Genomic DNA, 27,358 nt, shown 5'->3' on the forward strand with positions numbered 1-27,358 from the left:
GGTTCCCTGCTGACAGCCTACACGATGCTCCCTATGTACGAGGACATCACCTGTCCGGAGCTTTGCCAATGTGACACGGGAAAAGTCACCTGCAGCGGTCAGGAACTCCCTGATGTGCCACAGAGTCTACCAATCGACATCATCCAGCTCGATTTGTCAAACAACATCATAACCAACTTGGGGAATCATGCTCTTTCACAACTGAGGTACCTTCAGGTCCTAAATCTTCACAGTAACCGGCTCCCAAAAGTATCCAACGTGGACATGAAGAACCTGGGACGTTTGCAGTCGCTCGACCTGTCCGAGAATCAAATCAGCGACGTAGAGGAGCAGGCCTTCATGGGCTGTCCGGACTTGTTGCACTTGTACCTGTCCGGAAACAACATGTCGTCAGTTCCTGCGAATGCTCTAGCCCCGCTCTGGAAACTGCGTACCTTAGACATGAGTTTCAACAACATCCAGGCACTTTTCCGAGAGGACTTCGCCGGTATGAGCTGGCTCCAGGTAAGGATCGATGTTCTCACAAACTGGAGCGCGCTGCCGCTCAAACTCCTTCATCATTTTCGTAGAAATGCGTACACGTGTATAACAGTGGTTTTAAGTATATAACTGTCTTTCTTTTATCACGGTGTAATCTGTTATAGAATCTTTGAAGAATGTGGAATACTCACTTAAATATGCTTTTTGAGAACGTGCATATTACTTGAAACAATAGACAGTTTCAGTAGTTTTAAGTCCCTTACCTACTTTACAACAAAGATTGAGTATTTTAAACAACTGCAGTCTACTTTCTATCCCTTTCTGAAGGTGCTGAGGTTGGATGACAACTGTATGGACACCATGGACCAGGACGCATTTTTGTACACGCCTCACCTGCAGACCCTGCGCATGGGCAGGACGTGCTTGAGGGACATCCCGACCTTTGCACTGTCAACCTTGCGTCGTCTCAGGCGGCTAGACCTGTCCGGTAACCTGGTCACCACCCTCCGCCAGGGGGCGTTCAGGCACGCTGTCAAACTACAGGAAATCAATCTTGGTAAGGAAGATGCCGTGTCGTATCACACACAAACGGGGTCTAGCCTATAGCTATTGGTAACTACATTTGTACCGCCCCACTTCCTCCTACCCAAAGATACATAAAAGTTGTTGATAGCAGTCCCTATTAAACGATTGGTCTTTATCCTAGCTAGATTCATCCGCCCTTCTTATTCTATATTTTCTAAGCGCTTTTACAACTGCAGTTTCACACATATCTATGTCATGCACATGTGAGGTATAAGGTGAGGTACATTCTTACCATGTCCAACTCTTCCAGACAGTAACAACATCCTCTCAGTGGATACAGAGGCTTTCCAGGACCTGCCGGACCTGGAGGCCCTATTCCTGAGTAACAACTACCTCCGAGCTGTGCCCAGAGAAGCCCTGACAGCCCTCCCTTCGCTGTCCACCCTCGTCCTGAGCGGGAACAAGCTTACCGTCCTGGACACACGGGGACTTCTCGGGCTTTTCCCGCCCTCTGAATCTAGCGCTCAGCCACAACAAGATCGAGACTCTGGACACTGAAGTTTTGACAAATATCGGAAATCTGAGGTTAGATTAGGTCAAATCCTGCAAGCCATTCTTTACTTCTTGTGTGTTGAATGTCTTTGAACATACCAGCAACTTGTTATTATGTGTTCCAGCACTAGATGAATGTATGTTCAGATTGACCGACATTGACCAATCGTGTTCCAGACGGGTTTATCTGGAGGGAAACCCCTGGGTGTGTGACTGCCGGCTGAAGGAGCTGCGAGAGTGGGTGGAAGAGAGCGTGTTCCCCGCTATGGGTAGGAATTTTGATGTTACATGAAACGTTATGTCAACATTTTGAAAAATAACATTAGATTTATTGAACACATGCGCATTACGCATCACTGTTTACAAGATGTTGTGTTTGTAGTTCTTGTTTTTTTGGTTAAATATAGATAGAACAATGTCAAGCACTACTGAAAACGCGTCGTGCAAGATGTGACCACGTTGGAGGTAGCAAAGAGCTTACCAAAATATTCTTAAGGACCTTTCCGATCCCATCCTTGTTATTAGCCTACATAGGTAGTTTGCAGTCTTCTACGGACTTTGACAATCTGTCTTGATATTTCCACAGTCCCGCGGAGTGGAATGGCCGTCATTTGCCACGGACCCAGTTTCCTACACGGCCTGTCTGTGACGGACGTGAACCCAGACAGCTTCCTTGCCACATGTCCCACTGGATCAAGTCCAAAATTACCCGAGGAAGACGTCATCTTATCCTACAGGGAGGCAAAGTGGTTGGAATGCCCAGAAGGCTGCCATTGTCCTCAACCTACCGAGGTCGTCTGTCGAAATACAGGTCTGACCTCAGTCCCCGACCGGATTCCATGGAACACCAGAACACTTGATCTTTCTGGAAACCTTATTTACGTCGCACATGAGTCTGAATTTTCCTCCTTGAAGAATCTGCGATCACTTGTCCTGAGCAACAACAGGCTGATGAGTTTCCCACTAGAGGCACTTGAGTCCATGCAGTCATTGTGGAGGCTTCACATTGAGAACAATGATATCGATGAGCTTCCATTTGATGCTTTCGTATCCCTGCGGCAGCTTCGCAGTCTCACATTGGACGTAGCCAGTTCTGAGACCCTTTCAGGTTGCCTGGAACCACTTATTCGCTTGCGAAATTTAGTCATTTACGGACAACAACTGCCCATTGTTCCCCCAAGGGCCTTCTATGGTTTGTTCCGACTTCAGAGCTTAGAGCTCCGACTTGGATGCAGCACAGCCATAGACGGTCGTGCGTTCGATGATCTCCAAAATGTGCGGTATTTAGATATAAGCGGCTCTTGTGTGAGGGACATTTTAGGTGTTGTTAGAATCATGGTCACAGCAATACATTTAGAGACGTTAAAACTGTCCAACAACAGCATTGTGCATCTGCCAAGCATGGCGTTTGTACCCATGCTCAACCTCAAGGTCCTGAATATGAGCCATAACTTCATCCAGACGATCCATCCTCTCGCTTTCCACGGCTTGATGAGACTGATAAGTCTGAACCTGGACAACAACAATCTTTCAAAGGTTCCACTTGAAGCGTTTGAATCCTTGCCACGACTGCGTCACTTGAGTCTGAGGGGCAACAACATTATTAATGTGCCAGGGGAGGCTTTTACTACACTTACGAGTATCAGGGAAATATTTCTGGATGCAAATATGATTGAGTCCATCAGTATTAATGCATTTCATGGTCTAGAAGAGTTACAGAACGTGTCTGTCGCTGAAAACCCGTTAGAGTGTGATTGTAACATGAGGAAGTTTATGGAGGCATTGGACAATTTAAGCTGGGATTACAGTATTGAGGTGGAAAACATGCGATGCTCTGGTCCGCCGGTCTTTGCCGGGTGGAATGTCTACCATCTTGTTGCAGACGATTTTGTATGCGGACGGGACAAACAGGCCGAGATCGCAGCGACGTTTCAACAGATGGTGCAGGAAGACGAGTTTTTCCCTTGTCCGGAGAGTTTCACGTGTGACGGTCTGGTGGCCACCAGCGTCGGGCGTGGACTGACGGTTGTTCCGCTCTCTCTCCCCCTCAACACTACAGCCCTTGTCTTGTCCAACAATTCTATTACTGACATTCCTGCAGGGGCCATGAAAGAACTGGCTCGGCTCCAGTACCTCCAATTGGACCACAACAAAATCCGTACCATCACATCACGTTCCCTGAAGACGGTGCCTCTTCTGAAAGTTTTGGATCTGTCCAACAATATGTTGGACCAGATTGACCCAGGAGCCTTCAGCGGTATTCCCAAACTCACATCACTCCTATTGTCTAACAACAAGCTGAAAACTGTCCCTGTCTCTGCACTGAAGTCTCTCCCTAACCTCCGGGAGCTTCGCATAGGAAACAACAACGTCAAGTCCCTTGATCTGCCTCTTCCAGATCACAGCAAGCTTCGCCTGCTCGACTTATCAGGTAACTGTCTTGAGTCGATCCGGGTGACTGCTCTCACTGGCCTGCCGATGTTGCGAGCTTTAAATCTCAGTAACACTTGCTTGGACAATGTCCCAACCACACAACTGTCCCTCCTACACAATCTTCGCGCCCTTGACCTGTCCCGGAACAACATTACCTTCATCGCTGGACGCGCACTGGCCGGGTTAAAGCAGCTTAGAGAGCTAATTCTCACCGGCAACTCCATCACACGGGTGCAGAATCTTGCGTTCAAAGGTCTGACTCACTTATATCGAGTTTCATTTGCAAGCAACAGGCTGAGGCGCATCCCAAAGGCACTTCGCAAGCTGACAACGCTGTCTGAGGTGAGAAAATAAACCGAGGTTAACTACAGTGGAAACCAGCTATTTGCAATATGCTATATGTAGTATGTTTTAGTATTTGGACTGATCCGTAAATTGTACAGGCAGCTGAGTATATCTAAGCCGTGACAAATTCTAGCCGCGAGGCTTGTTACAGTTTTTATAGTCGACAGAAAACACCATGAAAACGAACAATTTCTCATTCCATCCCATTTCGCGTAGATTTCCCTCCCAGGAAACAAGATAACCGACATCAGTGCCAGGGATTTGCCGAGTCTGAGGGGACCTGCGGTGATAGACATTAGGGACAACAGGCTGGAGCAGTTGGACCCGGACGTCTTCTCATCCACACAGCACGTGAGGTTAGCGAGAACAAGTGCTTTTAAAAAAAGCTGGCGTTTCGTCTACGTTTATGAGTGTGAACTGTCTTTGTCTTGAAGTAAAATCTGTTAGAAAAAGTCACTCAAGGGCTGTTGCGTCTATAAGAAAAATTGTTATTTTGGAAAGGAGTACTGTTTAATAGCTGGTCTTGGCTTACAACTTTATTTTAAAATGTACAATAAGTTCATTATATAATCTATTAATATACTAGTACTCAGGTACTTATGTACACTTGAAAAAGCACCATCAGCACTGTGACAAGATTCTATCTAAATTGACTACCAAATGTCAAACAAATATCCAAACCAATTAACAGCTACCTCATCTCTATTATACTGGTTTCCGCATTTACAACATTTCTTCCTTGTTTTCCTGGATAATTTTGCTAATATTCATGAAAATTTCCATACTTTTGTGTCGAGCGGTGTGACTTTCCACATCCGTGTTGTCTGAAAACTTCTGAATGAAGTCGATACTGAACAATGGAGCATTTGCTACTGTAAGAAAGGATCGCTGTTTTTGATGGAGTTTCATGCAAACAACATCAAGAGCCTCTGTTTACATCATGAATAGTAGTTTAGTGGCGAGTGTTTTGCGAGAATCGGAGCCGCTGCACGGTATTTTCCATTACCATGAACAGAAAAATTCGAATGCCGGGTTTGGAATCTATGTTCATAAGACAAAGGCCTTGCATATATGAAATGAATACTAAAATAATAAAAAAATGATATATAAAAATATAATATTAATAAATAAATAGAATATTTATATATTATCTTCAATATTTAAAAAGAAAAAAATCCACTCTCGGTTTCGAACCAGGAACTTTCGAATCCGAAGACCTGTGACTTTACCGATTGAGCTTAGTTGTTACGTGTATTATATGTGAGTGTACATAATGCTTTAACCTCACTACATAGTATTATTTATGTCGATTTTCGGTCGCTTTCTTGATAAAATCATTTTTTTTCTTGTGCAATCTTGTGGAATAGATGTTATATGGCCATTTTCCAGGATATTGAAGTCCGAAACCACAATGCAATGGTATTTCCGAACAGTTGCATGCGGTCGCATGCCAACCTCCTTGGTTGAACCAAACCAAGCATCCATTCCTTGAAGCACTGAAGGTAAAACCCATCACATTGCGTTTCGTCGCCGAGGGTTGCACATAGCAATCATGTCAGACATTCTACCACCTGTCCCGCATCACTTGCCACCTCCGACATCACACCTAATTTTGTCATGGAAAAATCTGACCCCACTCTCTCACGAGTTAATTTCACGCATTCATGTCTTTCTGTTGACCAGTAGGCTCGATCTGGCAGGCAACCCATGGCGCTGTGACTGCGACTTACTGCCATTGCGCAACTGGATGGAGGATCATGAGGACTACGAGGCTAGTATCAACCCTCAGCCCACATGCGCCAGTCCTGTTCTTCTGGAGGGCCACCCGATGATGGACGTGCCGACGGAAGACTTCCGTTGTCCTAATCGCGAAACTGTGGACCAGGTAGGGTCGTCAGCTTTGTCAATAGCGTGGCGTTGGCAATGATAAAATGTGTAGCCGTGAGGACGCTTAAAACGTAGATGTAAACGTTATGAAATCTCCGAGAGACCCCCTGAAAACAGCAATCCTGATCTACATCTCAGTAAGTTCACTTATTCTCCTAACCTACTCCAACACAAGCGCCATATTTGAAAAGCCCGTTCTTGAAGACAACTAGAAATGTGACAAAAAAGATGTGGGAGTTGTACTCATGTATCATGTTGTGTTTTTCTACCGTCCAGTCTGACTAGCGCGGCCTTGGAGCGGCCTGGTGGCCCAGTGCAGCCCCGATCATCAGACTGGAGGGAGTGATCGTTTTCTCGTCATTAAGAAGACAGTTGGAGAGTAATACTACGGCAGCTACCGTATAGTATTCATGTAGACTATTTTATATAGAGTACGGTAGTAGCCTTAATAACGCGGTGCAGTATGCAGTATTACACATATCTTTGAATGCGTTCAATTTCCTTGAATCCGCTGTTCAAACCGTTCCAAGTATTTGTGAGTGGCGACTGGTGAGATGTTTATATGTGTTGGAAAAGGGTTATGGACTGGTTGGTGGTGGTTGGGGAATGGTCGGGTGTCACATCTGACTCCCGACCATGCCACAACCACGGCTGACTTACTCCCAACCTACCCACGACTCTTAGTCAAATCTCTGCTAACTCCTTACCAACCGAGGCGACAACAGTCAGAATGTGTGCTAATCACCCCGACCTTCCCACAACCTCTACACAGCCAAAAACATAGAAAGCTCTAGAAGCCGTATTGAAGCTAACTGTGGCCCAAATTTGATGAGTCTGTATTTACAGAGTAGAAGTATTGATGGTCTCGAATTTACAAAAAATGAAAATGGCCCTCTCAGTTTAAAGGTCGCTGATTATACCCATTTTGATTCAAGAGAAAGTTGGTAATCAGTTGGTAATCAGACAGGTGAGAGTCGGCAGTCTGCGGCTAGATATCGGATTTCGAATAGTGGGTGTGCGACGTGTTTTATACGCCCTGTAAAAAGCAGTACGCACACGTGTGGGCTCCTGTGGACAGGTTAAGTGTTTTGTAACAACATGTGGTGTTAAAAACACAGCATTTTTGTAAAACTACTGTACGACTTTATTATACTGGTCATCTTGAAATACATTTATCCACGAGTCTTAATATTTAGCCGACGTATCGCACAATTAAAACATGTCATTCCCAAATATTTCCATGGGGCGCTTTTTGTCACACTACACATATGTACTGCCACGTGTCGAGGGTCCCAATATCATGATTCTCATATAGCTAGAGGACCAACCAGTCGACCAACTAGACTGCCACATGTCATATCGGTTATGACGTCGTAAAATGTCCAGTGGACCAGTATAACCACCCAGTCTAGGAAAGTATAATGGCCCGGATCCAATCAGAAGGAGGGACGAGATCCAAAATGGCGCGCAGTTCTCAAAACGCGTCGGACGTGTAGGATTCAATCACAAACAGTGGCGTTATGTTATGCAGGGAGTGGGGGTGAGATTATATCGCTTGGCCGTGCACGTAATTGTGATTGGAAGGCAATGAGAGCAACAGTCTGGTCAGGCCAGCAAGAAAAAAGGCCGGACGAACAAAAACTGCGATTCCGAAGTGAGCAAATACGCCATTGGGTGTCGTCACGGCTATGTATATGACGAATACATACTAGCATATCACAATAAATTTCATCAAATCGATTCCTGTAGTAGTTACGGAAAATGTGTCCATCTTGCTGGCGTTGAACATGTGGTAATATCGTGTTCTTGTAAGAAAACAACATTTCACTTTGAAAGTCTGTTTGGTGGGTCACCTTGATGATAAAGGCTGTAGGCGTCTGTTCGTAATATCATCTAGACAAGACCATTGACGGGCGATATAATAAATGATTGATAGCATTTCTTGTTTAATGTCAGGCGGTCAGAAAGGGCCACAATGGAGTAATAACACTGTGGCAGTGACATACTGTGTGGTTCAATCAACGATGTGTCAAATGAGCCTTTAAAAACTTCGCTGACTGACAGGCATGACGTCAGTGAATACCAGTGTATTTTGATACTTAATTAAAAAGTCCCAGATTGACACTCACAGATAAGATCCGGGATGGTGACAAGTCCTAAAATAAAGACAGAACCAGACTGCAGGTGCCAATGTCGAAGACGCACAGTTACGTAAAGGTGAATGCAAAAACAAAGGACTTAAAAGCGATTGATTGCACTTGGAAATAAATGTATGTCACTGTGGCTGACGTTCTATATATGAATGTGTAGACTATTCTACAAATTGTTTCAGTAAAGGCTGAGCATTTCATCGTCACTAGCAACCTGCAAATGGCTAATGAATACCCCAATATCAAATAGGTAAACATTTGGCTATTTGCCCACATTCGTGCCTTCATATATACTTTAGGTTAGTTGACATGGGCAAATCCGCTCTTTGCCCTGTTGAGAGAAAAACATCAGGTCACAAGCTGACAAGGACGTTTAGAGAGTTGCGTCAGTCTACCTGCAGTACCATACAACAAGCCCTGCTGCATATCTCTGTACACGCGTATCGATACCAAGGTTTTGGTAAAGACAGCAGCGCACATTTCAGTTTACCGTATTTCCTTGGTTCCCCTAGAAGACGTCATATCTGAATGCCATGCCCTTGCTTCTTAGATTGGTCTTCAAGTCTCGGCAACAGACATAGAATGATGTGTAAAACAAACTTGAACGTTGACATTTGTCTGTACAGTTTTGAAGTACTTTGCTTTTATTTATCAACCCAAAGTCTGATTAATGCTAAAATGCATCTAATTTACATAATTACTGAGAAAAGCTGAGTTCCATGGACCTTCAAACTTGTCACATATGTAACTGAGAGAGAGAAGAATGTCGATAGATATCAGTTATGCTAATGAAGACCACATTTCCATAACTGATGAAAAAATACTATAATTACATAAAGGAAAATGATGAGAATTTCATAATTGCGGAATGACGAAGTTAAGTAAAGGGGAACATTGTTAGAAATACATTGCTCAAATCGGGGTCACATACACATAATTTATAACTAGAGTTCCACGAACACATACCTTTGCCAAATAAACCGGGTTTGTTATGTAGAATGATGTCTGTAGACAAATGCGTTACTCATTTCATTTTCTTTATAATTAAATGCTTGTAGTTGGTTTATAAAATTTCGGCATTTATTATGTAGATCCCAATTTACAATTAATTGATATCAAATTGTATCAAGCATTACTAAAGCTATCAGCATACCAAAAATCATGATGATCCTTTGATCCATTCTTGACTTATTCTCTTTCCAAGTCTTTAAATACACCTCTTACTCTCTTCCCTCTTTCTCAGTTACATATGTGACAACTTTGATGAAAGTACTATAATGGAATGCAGTGGATTTATGAACTTTTCCTAATCAAGTATGCAAATTAGCTGTAAACTTGCATAATAAGTATCACATTATATAAGTCTTCATTTAGGCTATCTACATGCCGAAAATCATGACGATCCGTCAACACGTTAATATTTTCTCATTAATTATGCAAATGAGATCATCATTTGCATGATAAATATGTATTGACATTTCTCTCTTTCTCAGCTACATATGTGACAAGTTTTAAAGCCCTATCATGGAATGTAGTGAATTTATAAAATATCCTCATTAATTATGCAAATTAGCTGTTGATTTGCATAATTGATATCTCATTATGTAGGTCTTCACTTATGCTACCTACATACAAAAAAACATGATGATCCATCAACATGTTCATATTTTCTCATTAATTATGCAAATGAGGTCATCATTTGCATAATTGATATCTGTCGACATTTCTCTCCTTCCCAGCTACATATGTGACAAGTTTGAAAGTCCTATCATGGAATGTAGTGGATTTATAATTTTTCCTCATTAATTATGCAAATTAGCTGCTGATTTGCATAATTAGTATACCATTATGTAAGTCATCACTCATTCTATGTACATACCAAAAATCATGACGATCCGTCAACACGTTGTAGAGTTATTCTCATCCAAAGTTTGAAAGGAAACCGGCGCCTGCAGTTCCAAAAAAGCCGCTAGGGGGCCCAAACTCACAGCACTTACTCTCTGCCTCGAGGGCTATCTACCACTCAAAAATCATGATCACAGCATGTCCAGAACACGAGATATCAAAAATTGAGGTTCTGCTGCAGTACCTTAGCAAGCCGCTAGGGGGCCCATTATCGAACTTGACCTTCGTTTTCCCGACCCCTACCCACCTACCAAATATTATCGGGATCCATCCAAGACTTCTTGAGTTATGCTGTTAACAGACAGACACACAGACACACACACAGACTCACAAGCCCAAAACATAACCTTAGCCATTCTGGCAAAGGTAATGAAACGCTAAATCAACCTTCTTTGCCTGATACGACTTTCATGCTTTTAATAATTTGTGCTAATCGGGTAGAGAATTTGATCAACGGAGACAAGGTACGCAAATGAGAACATCATTTGCATAATCAATGGGAAATTCCTATGATTGTTCTCTCGAAAAGGTCACTATCATTTAGCGAAGGTATGAGGTCGTGGAACTATAGTTGGATTTGCCCTTGACATTTCAACCTGCACTAATGTTTGCCACGCCTTGTGTCCATGCCCTGGTGATTGGCACGGGCTCAAGTGGCGTTTGGTTTAAAATTTGTCCAACATTTACTCAGGAACCTTCGCGACCACACACTGGGCGTGGCTTTGCTGGAGTACGTAAGGGTTACGTAAAGTTGTTGTCAAAGGTAGCCTGGTGGACCAACCCGCGTTGGTGTCTACCGGGCGAAGCAGCCCCCTTCGCTCTCTCAGGCTCTCTTCGATCGTAGAATTGCTGGACTCGAACGACGTTGTATGTTTATGACGGCGGTGTCACCTTACAAGGACAACAGGTAAGCAAAGAAAGATGTAGTGAAACAGTGTTTTCCCTCTCCATTTGTACCGGTACTGAGGTGGGGACTAGGTCACATATTTTCCTTACTAAGGCAGAGGGTTTGCTCCGATGTTTACATCAAAACAGCGATACGGGTAGTTTATGGTATGTGCTGGGAAGCACTTTGTATTGGAGGGGAGAATAAGGCCTAGCTGACCTGTGATAGTTCTAAATGCTAGTGGGTACCAGAAGCAGTCTATGTGCGATGTTTTCCCGTCCTCTTCTATTTAGTCCAGACTTCATCCCTGGATACAGTGAACTGAAAAATCTATTGAACGCATTTCAACGTTAGTGGGAAACCTTCAAATTGATTAGCTTTTAAAGAGACGCAATACGAATGGGGTTACCTAGTAACGTTATATCATTAAACCGAAGGGCAGATGGAAAGGATGGTCCGTGCAAGAAGACACCTCTAAGGGACATATCCTTGCGCAGTGTTCCCCACAGGTGTATTTTCCAGTTCCATACACCTGCTATCACGTGGGCTGTTGAGTAGCTGTTTAGCCCTCCTCCATCATTCTTAATCCTATGAATAGATAGGAACGCCTGTTGTTTTCGTCTCCGAAACTAGCGTGCCTAACTGTAAATTTATCCTAACACTTGATCACAACAATGATAGGAATAAAAGTAATTTTCTATACTGTGCATATTTGTTCTAAAAGGATCGTGGAAGCGAAATGTTATCCAATCTAATCCCTCATTATCCCAATGAGGCCATAGATACGTTATTGTATATCCTGCGCACAAGGCCGATCTTTAGTGCAACAGACCTTATGTGCAACAGATCTTATGTAAGAAAGGTGTGCCACCTTACAAACTGCTCAACCTTTAAGGTATCTGGAAAAGCGAAAACTGTTTCGTAATTCGTTCTACTTCATTATGCAAGTGTCCCACTTTTGTTACGAAGTTAACCTTTTTGTTCAACGAAACGTTCAATTGATATCTTTCCTTTATGAAAATATTTTCTCGCAGTCTTAGGTTGGAATTTCTACGGAGGCTGTGCATTTAGAATCAGTAAAACGTTCTTGCCCCTTGGAAAGAAAAAATCAGCAATACACCCCCTATTTGACAGGGAAAAGTTATATTTAGCAGCTGTACAAATAGACAGCAAGCCGCACATGACGGGTCTCATTGTATAACCAGGATCTGTCATACCGTCCTTTCAAAAAGGAGTTAATCATTCATCCGTTCATTCATAAAGCGTAGAATTTTGATCATTCGCATTTTAAGTGACACTTAGAAGACAAGGATGGAAGAGGCTCATTTTAGATAAAAAGCGAGTCTGAGAAAAGACGGTACTGATGTTCTTTTGTGCTGCTTCGTTACTTGATTACGGCCTGGCCTACCCTATTTGTTGGATATCGAGTTGAACATCAACCAGGGTGTGACGCAGTGAACACACCGGTATGCGTCACAACCTCGGACGAATTACGTGGCCCCCTCCTGATCGGGTACTTAAACTTATATATGTATAAATAATAATCAGTGCCACTGCTTGATCACAATATAGTGGAGTCTTCAAAAAGGCAAAGTGATGCTTAGTAGTTATGTTTGCATTTATTGGTGGCCTTGACAGGTATTCTGTTTGCATTCCGTCACACACAGGACATCACTATGAGGCGCACCGTGAGCATGGTCGTGTTGGCCGTCCTTCTGGAGATTATATCCTGCGCAAACCTGACGAGGGCAGCCTGGAGCCCACCGGACTGTCCCCGGCAGTGTTCGTGCGGCGGGCAGGTCGTCTTTCCTCTGTACGAGCAGCTGCGAACGGTGCAGTGCTTCAGGCCGAGCGAAACTGTGCAGTTCCCGCCAGACACGCAGTCCATCAACGTCGAGTTTTCGCCGCTCCGGCAGGTCATCCCAGAAGACGTTTTCCAGGGCTTAAATGACCTAGTAAGCGTGAAGCTCACAGCGAGACTCACTACCGTTCCACAAGGCCTGTTCCGTAACCTGACTCAGCTCAGAGTGCTGTGGATCAGGGAGTTCCGCGTGCGACAGCTGCCCATTGGTATCTTCGACAGTCTCCGAGAACTGGAGCAGATCTGGATTGAGGAGACCACCATCTCCCGCCTGCGTGGCAACACTTTCTCCAACTTGAACAAACTCATGTTCGTCCACTTGAACAACAATCAGCTCGCACGATTACCCGCCAACTTGTTCTCCAGCCAGCCGGCCCTCGCTCTTCTCCATCTGCAGTGGATCCATTCCAGACCCTCGACTACAGAGTGTTTACCTGGATGACAGAGCTGCGCGAGTTGGGGGTGGACTCGCACCACATGATCTCATGGCTACCAAATCTGATGAACCTCCCTAAACGACACTTCAAAAATCTCGAAATCTTGGTGACCTACCTTCTGAATGAAGACCGCTATGATTCCATCAGGGTAGAGTGGGACACCATGGTGTACAGTCATGGACAGTGGTACTTCGGAGAGTGCCCTCCCGACGCCTGTGAATTCGGAGCTTGCAGTATCTCGTATCAAACGCCGGAGTGTGACGGTGTCATGGCGGCAGGCATACTGCTCCCTCTGTCATTGATGGCGCTCCTTGGCATCCTTCTATTGACCCTGCAGCTATGTAGGCACAGATTTAAATGCTCAAGGTCAGGCTGATCCAGCCGCAGTGCTAGGTAACCGTTCGAGGTCTGTGATCTCACCGCGTATTTACTACAGATGTGTACAGTACAGATGGGGATAGTTTTTCGAAAACCAGTACAAGAGAAATATAAGTTGAATTCAGACATTTGCATTTCAAACATAGGCCTAGGCTACTTGCTATACGAATCCCTGGTTTGCCAGGAACACAATAGGTCTTAGGATCCACAAGTCTACAGTTTTTTGAATTAGTACTATCATTATCATCATATTTTTTAACTTCTGTCTACGCTGCACGATGATCACATTATCTGTATGTATGTCATTGGCTCATATATCGTTTCCATTGGATGGTTCCACCACTTTCTGACAAGGGGAGGGGATCTGTGCTATCGACAGATTGAGGTAGAGAACAGTAAACGTTGTAAAAATGTTATTTCTCTTTTTGAAAAATTCAATGATTGTTTAATTTGCAAGAACTGTACCTTCCAATCTTCTATTTCCTTAAATTTTCAGTAGCACCATCAATGTAATGTGTGCCACCGCAGTGTTTATAGTCATTGGTAGAAATAAAGGAAGGTTGATGTGGGCACTCCCGAGAAGCAGACTCTTTCATCAGTCGGACATTTATCAAGCGCGTTTACAATCCACACTCTCTTAACTGTCAAAATAAAATGAAACGTCAGAGGAATCACATTCGAGTCTGTAATATTGACTTAAACACTCAAAGTAGCATCAAACCAAATGCAATGGCCGGTCAACCATCCAATGCTACATATAGGTCATAGGTCTTACCATCAGATTGACCGACCAAGCAAGTAAGCAAGCAACCAAGCAAGCAACCAAGTAAGCAAGCAAGCAACCAACCAACCAAACCACCAACCAACCAACCAACTACACATGTTAGTAAACACGTACGCCGTGTGGGGCAATGAAGGACGGTTTGGGATGTTTACTTTTTTTGCCAATGATTTACCCGACAATTATATTTGGTACGTGGTAACAGGATGCAACGTTAACGTGAGGATTGTCAATATAGTGGCAGCAGCAGTCATATTACTTAGGTTCTGTATAATGAACGACATTATTGCCCCAAAAAGATTGTTTTGGACTGAGCGGTGTGGTTGTTTTGTGTGAAGTTGCAATTGCAACATCTTTTTGGCAGTTATTGTCCCTATAATACAGTAGGCGGGCAGCATATGGATGTTCCTCGTCTCTGCAAATATTTAAAAAAATACGTTTCCATTTCGATTTTCCTATTCCACTAGTTTTCTAGACTTGTGTATCAAAAGTTTGGCCCCAGGGAGACACTGTTTAATACTACTAGTACTAAGTACAGGGATTAGTACCGATTCATAATCACGTGACACCCAAGTCGCCCATTGGTCGATGGAGGGGGCGTGATAGACTACTGCTGCCACCCACAGGTGCGAGTTAATCATTGATTAGAGCTACCAGAGGAGGGGAAGTGATATTTATATCATAGAGTGATGTCATTTCAGGGATATGTTTTTATATGACAGTTCACGGCCATTATATGACGATATGCCCTACATCTTCTCGAAACGGTTTGGAGTTGATACAAATACTATGTGAGCTAATTTATACGAATTACACTGTAATATATGCAACTACAAAGGCGTCAAAATAACGCGTAACATGATCCCTCTCCGCCCCGGCCCCTGACATGTTGATTTTGTTCTGTAGAACGACTACCTTGTTGACTTGGTCACTCACGGACACAGGTCGAACCGTTGTTGTAATATATATGTTGTCCTCAACGTTAGTGCAAAGTCCAGTACATTAAAGCCTCCCACACGTCTACCTGTTGCAGGGGATACAGGTAACGTCTTGCTTGTGTTTAGGTCCTGTTCATGTGTAGCCACAATATCAATGCGGACAGAGACTGTGTTGAGCTCTTCCAACGTCGGATTTCTTTTTTGTTTATACCTATTTAATGTTATGAAGGAAATCTCTCGCTCGAAGTAACGTTAATTCAGACGTAATGGTCAGATATTTCACATACGTTTCATACATTCAGTGCAATCTGACGGGAATAGGTGCAATTTCAGAGACCATTGGGGTCGGGTATTCACTTTAACGAAAGTGTAGTACTTCGAACTTGATTATTTGTGTGACAAAGTAAAATGTGCAGAGGAGAGGGGCACGTGACCTTCTAGTACTGAAATGTCAGCCCAAGTTGGTCAGCCATAATGGAATCATCGAAGGAAAGGGTGGGGCATAGTTTTGGAGAACAAATACTGCGGTGTTTTAAGATTACAACTTGGGAAAGTTGCAGATATTTCACTCTTCCACAGAAGTGATAACAAGCTGGCCACATACTATTAGACTAGGTATCATAAAAGTATGACTTTGTTGCAGATAAACTTAGTTGATCTGCAAAGATCGTAAATTGACGATGCCATAGGTTAAAAACTGTGTACATTTTCTTTCTACTGAGCAGATAAAGATGGCAACGTCCTATTTCTATGCCGTCTGCCTGGTAACGGCAATGTGGGCTGCAGGTGTTTTACCTGAATCTACACGGGCATTCAGCTGCCCGGGTCAACCAGGTCACTGGCACGTTGACTGCCCTGTCAACTGTACATGCCAAGAGGTCTGCAATACCTACCTCCGTCGCTGGGTGAAGCAGGTGTCTTGTGTGTCTCACACCACGCTCCACGAAATTACGTTCCCACCAACAACACAGGACATATCCATCAGCAACGTGGCTGGAATAACGACCATTCCTGCAAATCTATTCTCAGGCCTAACCGACGTTCTCTCCGTAGATATCTACAACGTCTCCATGTCAGAATCGCCACCTGCCAACCTCCTGAGTGAGCTCCAGGGGCTGCGCACTCTGAGGCTGGTGTCGGTCAGACCTGTCAATTTGAAGATGTTCTCTAATCTGAGGCAACTCAATCAGCTCGATCTCCACAACAATGACCTACAGAACGTCCAGGTGCAAGCCGGTGTGTTCCACACCCTCACCAGCCTTACGCACCTCCATCTGGAGGCCAACTCCTTGACTTACCTGGAACCAGGCTGGTTCCATGATACTGTCAACCTACAGGCCATCAGTGTCAGTGACAATAACATCCATTACATAGACAACAACACATTCCAGTATCTGAGTCAGCTTAGTGAACTGAATCTGCAGAAAAACCCCCTTGTTCGTGTAGAGATGAACGCATTCCATAAACTAAACAACTTGAGATCCATCTATGTGGACAGGAGCCAACTGGACACCGTTGGTCCTGTTCTGATCTATGCCCAGCTCCCCGAACTGACCAACCTGTATCTACAAACTTCCCGTCATTATTGGAAGCACGTCACCACTTTCAACCAGACCTGGTACTTCCGAGGCTGTCCCCCGGGGTACTGCGTGAACTCGCTGTCCTGTTCGGTATCCCGGAATACCCCATGGTGTGTCTGTACGAAGGAGTATGAGGGGGACCGCTGTGACGTACAGAGGATTTCGCGGGGTGAATTTCTCGGTATCTTCGTGAGCGCCATGGTTCTTGTGGGGATCTCTGTGGTGATCATCCTAGTTAATGTGGGGCGCGTGGTGGCGCGGTCCTGCAAGCTGCCGCGCTTCAGGAAACTACAAGAAACTCCGCAACCCTCAGCGAGCCCCATGCCACAGATGACGTGAACACATAACTCATACTCACTGGAAATCTCAGGCAGTGATGTAAAATACTTGAAGTAAAACCCCGTGTAAGCGTTAGCTTTTCGGATTTTCTGACCCCTGTCGGCACTTGAAGAACATCAACGATATTAAGTGCCAGTGCATGAAATGTGAACTATGAAAAGAAAAAACGAGCACAAATCTAACGTAGAGCGATACCGCCACAAACCTGTCAGCAAGCAACAAACCAAACACGGACTGGCATTATAGTTATTCTATATCAAATGGAAAATAGACAAAGACACAGGCACTATTCGAATTCTAAAACTTATCACAACATTATAAAACACAATATCTAGTCAAAATCAGATGGAAGAAAGCAAATGACTAGTAATTGAACTAGATAACGTAACTGTCGTTGTGCAGTATAATCCTACCACCACACTAACGACAGCCTGATCATTCCTGACGCCTACTTAGCGGTACATGCAAAAGGTATCATGGTAATCCGCTTTGCTGAAATATCCTTAATAAGTTTGATATTCAAATATCTAAAAGCATGTCGGACTAATCCACAATTCCATACTTGATACATAGTTTTTTTTCTCCTAACTTAATTCGTTAGCATAATTTCATGTCACATGCATCACTTACTCAAGAAGAATTAAACAGTCCAGCCCCAGCTAGGCAATCTTCTCATCAACATTGTTTGTCATTACGTGAATAATTAGGTGGAAATGGGATGAAAAAGTACTACTAGTAGGAGTTTGTGGGACCCTTGATTGTATTGATAGGACTGAAAATACGCTAGATGAATGTAGATAGAAGCTCTGGTGAAGGGAGAGAATCGAAATATTCATAGGGGGTAGCTTTACCCTGAACAAAGTTTAGATGGCTATAAGTGACGGAATATCATCTACCATCTTTAAGTTGTAAATGTTAAAGACTCTAACATCTTCAAAATATGAGAAGCCATTTAATGTCACACTGAATAATTCTATAAATTATTTGAGTTTGGTTCTGAATCGGTAAATGATTTGTGCCAGTAGTCACGTTTTCATCACCACTGAATCAAAACCATTAAATACTAATGAGCAGATAAATAAAACAATGAATACCATATAAGCCGACGTCATCGATCGATTAAAATGTAATGAATACTTGTTATGTCAGGCTTGACGAGTGCATGTGAAAAGTTTCAGGATGAGGGGAGAGACTCCCTCACCATACCGTTACGATGGTCGTCTTGTGTCATTTAGTTTTGGCCATCTTTAATGTCTTTTTCTTTCACAACTCCACAAATACATGGATACCAACAACCCTTGTTTCTTATTAAAAGATGTTAACACAACACCATGCACAGCTTTGTCCGAGCGTAACTTCTTGAGGCATTTATAGATTGATTAGCCCTGCGACGGACGTGTTCCATTTGCTGCGCCCCATTTGTGCTGACAGCCCCGTGACCGAAGGGTCGACACAGAGGAGCTGAGTTCCGCCGCTCTTGCAAGATTCCTCTAGCACAATCCTGCCACCGTGCTCGTGTGAGGTCCACTTCTGTTTACTCGATTGTTTTTCATCCAAACCACCAAGGTTTGCAAGGTATGAAGGTATGTTTATTTTAACTCCATTTATGCTGAATTGTCAGAGGTGACATTACTGTTGTTTCCATATTGCTATAGCTAGTGACGCCATCCTTCCCATTGTGAGGACCATTGTACCTGTATTAGACACATTATAGATATGTCTTAATTAGACTTTCAAAGTCCAATCCTAATGTCATGTAGATAAATATTGGTTGCTCTGTGGGCCGTCTGGACATTACTGGTATCTCCCCATTCTTCTTATCCTCCGTTTACCTGAATCAGATTGACCTATCCATCCTCTAACCGCAATAAAGGGCAGAATATCGACAGGCCATTCCCTACCAGGCGTGTAAAGTCATGGGCGCACAAGAAAGTAATCGGTATAGATTCTTAAAGTTTTTTTCTCGAACAAAATTGAAGTTGAGCCAGCAAATTTTCCATTTTGCCATGACCGCAGAGGTGGATTGATATGTATCCTTTGGCAAGCTGACTCAACCGAAAGAGAAAACCCATTTCTCTGGAAATATCGAACATGTTATACCTTATGGCAAAGTGAGGGAAGACTATCGGGGTTCCCTTGGTGTGCGCAATTGTTTCAAACGACAATAGCTTACTGTTAAAGGGGCTTATATCATTTAAAAAATGCATATTACAATGGTAGAGTCCATTGACAGAGCCTTACCTTAGACCTTACGAGGGGCGTGCAATTAGTAATGGTCCTGACCCATTTCCCATAGCAGGAGATTAATGAAACTTGGCACAGTTATTAGTCTTTCTCTTCATAGGAATCACCCAGAGTTATGCATTTCTCCCATCGTTTGATGCAGCTCTGGACACCGATTTTGTGGGACACCCCAGGTTGGTCCTCCAACTGATGCCTCATCAATGGCACAAGAGGGACGACCAGGTCTGGGAGCTGTTTCCACAGACTTCCAGCCACGTTTGAATTCAGGATGCCAGCGTTTTACAAGGTCATATGATGGGGCATCATCACCATAAGTTTCATTTATTTCACCAAAAGTCTTCTTTGGTGTGCGTCCTTTCAAATACAAAAACCGGATCACTGCGCGACACTCAACTGGTTCCATTTCACACCTGGTCCATTTCGCACCTGACTAAGTTCAAACACCAGTAAATCAGAAACCACAATTAGTTCAGAGCTGTCTTTTGCAACATAACCCATAGAGATATGAATTATTACATATACAAAATTTCATTTAGATCAGACAACTGGAAGTGGGTCAGGACCATTACTTATTGCACGCCCCTCGTAGGTCGTCTTGTGCCTACAAGTGCACTGGGTAGCAATTTTCCATCCATTTCTGTCGGTCATCAAACCCGCAACTTCTAACGTTATTCAGTGGACAGAAAAACGCAAAACCTGACGCAAACATGTATTTCATTCTTAAGATGCTGACCGTGCGACAGGCCCTGCTCCTGACACTAGTGGTTGCTATGACAGTCACGCCCAGCCGGGCTGGGTACCCCAGCGAGGACGATGAGGAGTTGTGTGTCCAGGCCTGCGAGCGCTGCTTTAGCGTCATGAAGTGGCCGCGGTTCTACAGCGCGTTCAAGTGCAAGGCTCAGTGCCTGGATGACGTAATGGAGGTACGATGTAATGTTTAAAAGATAGCTGTTTTTGTACTTACATATCTTTAGTTCTAAGATTTTGATGGTGTTCTTTTGCTGGATAGTGTTCAGCATCAAAAACAGATGTGTATACCTGTGCGTGTATTGTGTTTAGCGCCAATGACAGATATAATACCAGGGACAGGTGCGTGTACCTGTACTTGTATTTGGATAGTACTCAGCGCCACGGACAGATGTGAATACTTGTGTGTGGATAGTGTTCAGCATCAACAACAGATGTGTATACCTGTGTGTGGATAGTGTTTAGCGCCAATGACAGATATGATACCAAGGACAGGTGCGTGTACCTGTATTTGTGTTTGGATAGTACTCAGCACCACGGACAATTGTGTATAGTTGTGTGCGGGAGTAAAGCGCATAGGATAGGTGTGTATATCTGTGTGTGAATGTTTTTCAGCACCTAGGAAAGGGATGTGATTCTGTGTGTGGATAGCGTTCAGCACCACGGACAGGAGCCTACATCTGTTTGTGAATGTTTAGCATCAATGACAGTATATGTACCTGTATAAGGCTAGTGTTAAGCGCACAGGACAGGGGTGTGTATCTGTGTGTGAACGATTTTCAGCACCTAGGAAAGGGATGTGTTTCTGTGGGGGCCGCCCTAAGATGCCCGCTTTTTTACGCGCTCGAACTCACGGCGCTCCATCACTAGTTGCCAAAGAGTGGTCAATGAATTTTTAACACATTCATCTAGAGACCATATTTGAATAAGGGAGGCATCCTTACTGTTCATGTACCCTTCACCCTCCGCGTTACAACTGGCAAACACCGAGGACGTTATCGTGCATATAAATTCCGATTTTGAGCTGCGTTAGACAGTGCGCCCTGACTTGCCAAGCTTTTGGAATTCGCTCTCTTCGGAAGTTGGTGACCAATTTAGACAAACATGAATAACAATTCTGATGTTATGATGTATTAGCTTTCTTTTGACAGTAGAATTGTGATTGTGTGTGCTTCTTGTCTCCCGCGAGGAGGGCTTAATTTTTTCACAATCCAGGTCGTGTTTTCATGGGAAATGGGCGAAATGCACTGAATGCGGCGGCCCGACTCACAAAATCATTACGAAAAACGACAACGTCAAAATCACAAAAAAACTCTGTGTACGTATTGGGAAACATGTTCGACATCACTCTGTGAAGTTTCACTTATATAGACGGTACGAATCATTTGTTAGAGTAACAAATCTTTTGGGCGTTCGCTCGTCTGCCACCTGCGGGGCCACACTCCCTGAGGAAAACAACGGTGGTGATGCTTATGTTGTTTTTCTATGGCCGGTCTTCTACTCAACAAACATTTTAAGACCAATATTTGTAGTGTTTTGTGAAGCTTTATTTCTTGTGTGTATGACAGTTGTGTGGCTGTTTTGTATTGGTTGTATATTTAGGGACACGAGCCACCAATACCTAGTAACAGGTGACCACAGTGATTCAATGGAAAAAACAGCTGTTTGTTTGGACTTGGTTTATTTACCTTTCTAATAATCATAGTCAGTGGCATCAAACACGGCGTACTTATGCATAACAAGATCAGCAAAAAATCCGGGCATCTTAGGGCAGGGCGCATCTTAGGGCGGCCCCGTTATATAGTGTTCAGCACCACGGACAGGGGCCTGTATCTGTTTGTGGATGTTTAGCATCAATGAGTGTGTGTACTTGTATGAGATTAGTGTTCAGTACCAAGGACAGGTGTGTTTATCGATGTGTGGATTTTTTTCAGCACCTAGGAAAGGAACGTGTTTCATTGTGTGAATAGGGTTTAGCACCAGAACATGTGTACATGTGTGTGGAGGATGCTGGGCACCAGGGATAGGGGCGTGTGTCTGTATAGGATATTGTTCAGCACCAAGGACAGGCATGTTTATCTATGTCTGGCAAATGGCAGTTCTATATTCTTGAGTGTATGTAAATGTGTGTCGATTGAAGGCAATTGTTAAATACATGGCCGAATAATCCAGTAGACGTAAATCCAATGGTCTGAGCAGTGGAGAGTCACCAGCTACTGTGTGTTGATATACAGTGCGAACAAGAAAATGATTACAATCTATTCCTATGGCAATAGAGTTGCATGTTATATGAATATCAGGAAAATTCTTTGATCAGCACATTCCCTTCAGGTCACGTGCGCGCTAACCCTTTAATTTTGGCCAATCATGTATCACCTGCTGTACCAATACACCCCGGGGCTGAATACTAGCCATTACTCCCATCCCACATTTTCGTGTATCTAATTTCACGCACAGCATTACATATCGACCCGACTTCAAGTAGCAAGGAAGATTAATGGGGACCTAAATCGCCCCATTCCTCTCTGTCAGATGGTCACCCTGTGGTGCAGAAACCCTGAGCCGGGGCACCTGGTGCCAAACGATGGGCAGGACCAAATGTTAACTATGTTAGTACTTCAAGAGCAAATAAAATGACAAATATTCTCATCGTTTCAAAATCTCTATCGAATTATATTCTCCAAGAGCAATAGCCTAACAAAAAGACTAACGGTGCCCACACTAAAAGAGGAAGGGTTGGGCTGTGTGAAATTGCAGAATCAAGTTCCCGGACAAAAATAATAATTCTTTGTAGAGTGTATCTGACCAAAAGGTATTGAAAGGAGAAAGATGGCAATATGACAAAGATAGCAACAAATATTGATATAAAAAGAAATAGGACAAACCATACGGATGGACGCTTTTTGGCACAGACCGACCCCTAGGGCGGGTGGGTAGGGGTGGATGATGCATCCCCCGTTAATCAGCCCATATCACAGAATCCCGTGAGCCGTCTACTTCAGAGTGATCGATGATTGAAAGGCAATGGAAATAAATTAAGGGACAATGATAAGTTATAATCACGCTTAGTGGCATCGCAAATCATGCGTACCAATGAAGATATCCATTTTTGCCTGATGTGAGCAAATGGTAACCTATGGTTTACCACAATTCAGCTAAACATTGATGTCTTGGATTGGGATACCGTAACGTTTTCCTGTCTGCCTGGGGATTTTTTTAGCAATTACTACTGGGAAATAAACTGAAAAGGTACCAGAAAACTTTACCAAAGAATCGGACCCTGACCAAAACATAACATCACATTTTCCTATGTGTTCACACAGTATACGATACGAACTGATTTAACCTGCATTTTTCTCTCATAGGATTACGTGGTTGGTGGCAGTTCTTGGGCTCTCTGCAAGGTGGCACTTCAGCAGAACCATTTCGACTCAGCGGTGTGATCTGGTGCATGTGTGAGAAGGCGAATGTCGTTCCACCCAACGACCTTGCGTTCTGCAACAGTACTGCAGCTGGCTTTTCGTATACATGTACATTATACGGAAATACCAGGGGCCATCTGGGCAAATATCATGGCATGACCTAACACTATTCGCATCATTATTTTCACTTCACATTTTTCATGCATGATGACTCGACATGTTATTTTGTGTTATCTTTAGCAACACTAGTTGTTGCAAAGATACCTTTGGTAGGTCAAGTGATGTACGACGTCGTGTGTCGCTCTCAGTAAACTGTACGTTATCGTGCTGTAATGTTCCTGTGTGGTTCACTTGCTCGTATCACTTGTCTTTGTCACTATATCGAATAGGCCGTCGCAATGGTCGCTTTTAGACTTCCCGATGATGACGCACGCACAAAATGATGACGCACGCACAAAATATGTCCTGGCGCTCGGCAGCAAACTAGATTACGTATCTTGTATACAGACAAGGCAATTTTCACGTACACATGCGCAGTGCTCTCCTAAGTTGCGTACGTGATAACGAGAGTGACAAAACATTACGTCATGCAGCCTGTAGAGAAAAGTACATTTACCGACACGATAGTTCGGAGAAATCTATGATGTCATCTATATCATACAGAAGGTGAATTATATACTAGGATATACTTTGAAAATGAACTGTTGACCAGTATACGTGTCGGACTGTTTACACATGACATCATGTGTGACATTTACCTTTAGATCCATTCAGATATGCAGCTCATATTCTTGTCTCACTCAAACTGAGCACATTGTTATTGTAACGTAATGTAATATCCTTCGTGCAGGACAAAATTAGTCTATTACCTAGTATAAGTGTGTGTATTTCTGAATAGTTACACGGCACGAAAAACGGTATTTAAGCGTGCTGAAACCATGCGTAATGTTGACGTATTTTCCTTCTTTACGGACCTATACACCACTTATACGAGTACGTAAATATTACCTTTAAGTGGTCTTTCCGTAGGTCCGTGTTAGTCCTTATTTTCCGGTTTTCCAGTTGTCTTTCAGCAGCTTAAAGATGTCGTAAATGATTACTAAAACCCCCTTAAAACTTGTTTAAAGTTCACGTTTATTTGATCTAAAGCCTCTTTACTTCTTATATACGTGTGCATTAAGAGGATTATAATGTGTGTTTAGGTGCCTTTTCAGCAGCTTAAAGTTGCCATAAATACTTATTAAAACGCCCTTAAGACATGTTTAAACTTCACGTTTATCTGATCTAAAGCCTCTTTACGTCTTATATACGTGTGCATTAAGTGGATTATAACGTGTGTTTATGTGCCTTTTCAGCAGCCTAAAGTTGCCATAAATACTTATTAAAACGCCCTTAAGACATGTTTAAACTTCTCGTTTATTTGATCTAAAGCCTTTTTACGTCTCATATACGTGTGCATTAAGTGGGTTATAACGTGTGTTTAGGTGCCTTTTCAGCAGCTTAAAGTTGCCATAAATACTTATTAAAACGCCCTTAAGACATGTTTAAACTTCACGTTTATTTGATCTTAAGCCTATTTACGTCTCATATACGTGTGCATTAAGTGGATTATAACGTGTGTTTATGTGCCTTTTCAGCAGCTTAAAGTTGCCATAAATTCTTATTAAAACGCCCTTAAGACATGTTTAAACTTCACGTTTATTTGATCTAAAGCCTATTTACGTCTCATATACGTGTGCATTAAGAGTCTATATTTTTCGTTTTAGCAGCTTAAAGTTGTCATATATACGCACTAAAATACCCTTAAGACATGTTTAAAGTTCCCTCTGTACGTCTCATATACGTATGCATTAAGTTGATTATAAGGTGTGGATAAGTGCCAATTTAACAGAATAATCATAAGCACGTTTCCAAGCAAGAAAATACAATGGATGACACTTTGAAATTTTATTGAATCAGGAGAAAATATTACATGGAAAAGTAAAAAAAAAAAACTACAGCCTACTAGGTATTTATGGCCTTTTGTTCTGATGTAGTCGGCAGTTGAAGCAATCACAACGGTTGTGCAATTCCGTGCAGCATCCAAGTCCACAGTAACATTTCCAGTGTCGGACCAAGGACGTTATCGGACGAAGCGTCTCGGCGTAAGTTAAAAAGAGCACTCAGTTCCATCTGGCCACCACAGGAATAAGAATCCGATAAGATCTGGAGTAGTGGCCGATATGACTCGTGTTGTTGGATGGTCTTGGACTCTTGGATTATTTGGACGCGAAACATGTTCAGCTTGCAGTCTCGGCTTCGATTAATCCGGATGGTACAAGGGTCGTGATTTCCCATTCTGTGTCGATTTCCAACAGCATCAACTTGTACAGAATGATAGCCACCTCCTCTCTTTGCGTCAAATTCCGTCAACGGGGGTCCTAAGCGGTAACAGCCACAACTTGCGGATTAGAACAGGTCCAAACGTTCTTCAATACTTCTCTTCAAATGAACGCCTGGAAAATAACCGCTCCGTGCCAGTAAATTTGAACCCCCACTCTTTTCTGCCATTGGATACATCCTATCACATGACACAGCCCCTGTGTATGTATAGTATGCCGGCCACAGACGGAGGCGCGCCCCATGCCGCATACCCGTACGAATTAACGCTGAATAAATTTACATCTAGCCTGCCCACGCATATCACAATAACCAAAACAAAAACGAGCAACACGTGAAGACTCTGCCTGTGTACCCAGACTGTTCTTTCTTGACTCTTGCTTGCAGATGAAGAAGTAAACATCATTCGTACATTTACTTGTAGAAATACTCGCCGTTTAATAATAAGAAAAACATAACAGAAATACGTAACATTTCATATACGTCTTGGCAACATATTAGCTAAACGGGGGAGGTCTCCCCTAGTTCGCTTAAACTGCGCGGATTCAAAGATTAAACATGTCGTTAGCCTGATTAAATCTCGCTTATAGCAGCCCGCCCAACATCCGCCGGCCAACTGGGCCAGTTACAGCCCTGGACAGCGGAGTTTGTGTTACACAGACTAACATGTCGTATGTTCAACAGAAATACGCAACATTTCATGTACGTCTTGGCAACATATAAGCTAAACGGGGGTGTTCTCCCCTAGTTCGCTTAAACTGCGCGGATTCAAAGATTAAACATGTCGTATGTTCAACAGAAATACGCAACATTTCATATACGTTTTGGCAACATATAAGCTAAACGGTGGAGGTCTGCCCTAGTTCGCTGAAAGTCTTAAACTGCGAAGATTCAAAGATTAAACATGTCGCATGTTCAACAGAAATACGCAACATTTCAGATACGTCTAGCAACATATAAGCTAAATGGGGGAAGTCTCCCCTAGTTCGCTTAAACTGCGCGGATTCAAAGATTAAACATGTCGTATGTTCAACAGAAATACGCAACATTTCATGTACGTTTTGGCAACATATAAGCTAAACGGGGGAG

At 43.2% G+C, this 27,358-nt stretch overlaps 4 protein-coding genes across 6 annotated transcripts; all 4 read left to right on the plus strand.

Moving 5' to 3' along the window:
• The first annotated feature begins 14 nt into the window (after positions 1 to 14).
• LOC118406931 (chondroadherin-like protein) lies at positions 15 to 1,086 on the plus strand. The gene is made up of 2 exons (XM_035807706.1): positions 15 to 504; positions 808 to 1,086. Exons 1-2 carry the CDS (start codon positions 25 to 27, stop codon positions 1,084 to 1,086), a joined length of 759 nt encoding a protein of 252 aa, XP_035663599.1. The 5' UTR covers positions 15 to 24.
• Positions 1,087 to 2,153: 1,067 nt separating this feature from the next.
• LOC118415436 (leucine-rich repeat-containing protein 15-like) lies at positions 2,154 to 7,432 on the plus strand. Of its 2 annotated transcripts, none has more exons than XM_035820065.1 (4): positions 2,154 to 4,332; positions 4,552 to 4,691; positions 6,019 to 6,220; positions 6,499 to 7,432. In XM_035820065.1, the coding sequence occupies exons 1-4, from the start codon at positions 2,158 to 2,160 to the stop codon at positions 6,505 to 6,507; spliced, it is 2,526 nt and encodes an 841-aa protein (XP_035675958.1). In that variant the 5' UTR covers positions 2,154 to 2,157; the 3' UTR covers positions 6,508 to 7,432. The 2 variants fall into 2 exon arrangements, with proteins under 2 accessions (XP_035675958.1, XP_035675966.1); XM_035820073.1 differs by having other exon boundaries at positions 6,022 to 6,220.
• Positions 7,433 to 10,993: 3,561 nt separating this feature from the next.
• LOC118415878 (platelet glycoprotein V-like) lies at positions 10,994 to 14,513 on the plus strand. The gene is made up of 2 exons (XM_035820755.1): positions 10,994 to 11,184; positions 12,831 to 14,513. Exon 2 carries the CDS (start codon positions 12,840 to 12,842, stop codon positions 13,464 to 13,466), a length of 627 nt encoding a protein of 208 aa, XP_035676648.1. The 5' UTR covers positions 10,994 to 11,184; positions 12,831 to 12,839; the 3' UTR covers positions 13,467 to 14,513.
• A 982-nt stretch (positions 14,514 to 15,495) lies between these two features.
• LOC118415710 (leucine-rich repeat-containing protein 15-like) lies at positions 15,496 to 24,223 on the plus strand. Of its 2 annotated transcripts, none has more exons than XM_035820463.1 (4): positions 15,496 to 15,662; positions 16,284 to 19,060; positions 20,447 to 20,644; positions 23,834 to 24,223. In XM_035820463.1, the coding sequence occupies exon 2, from the start codon at positions 16,290 to 16,292 to the stop codon at positions 17,475 to 17,477; it is 1,188 nt and encodes a 395-aa protein (XP_035676356.1). In that variant the 5' UTR covers positions 15,496 to 15,662; positions 16,284 to 16,289; the 3' UTR covers positions 17,478 to 19,060; positions 20,447 to 20,644; positions 23,834 to 24,223. The 2 variants fall into 2 exon arrangements, with proteins under 2 accessions (XP_035676356.1, XP_035676363.1); XM_035820470.1 differs by having other exon boundaries at positions 16,284 to 19,052.
• The last annotated feature ends 3,135 nt before the right edge of the window (positions 24,224 to 27,358 follow it).

The sequence above is a fragment of the Branchiostoma floridae genome, chromosome 1, assembly GCF_000003815.2.
Source record: "Branchiostoma floridae strain S238N-H82 chromosome 1, Bfl_VNyyK, whole genome shotgun sequence".
Taxonomy (NCBI): Eukaryota; Metazoa; Chordata; class Leptocardii; order Amphioxiformes; family Branchiostomatidae; genus Branchiostoma; species Branchiostoma floridae.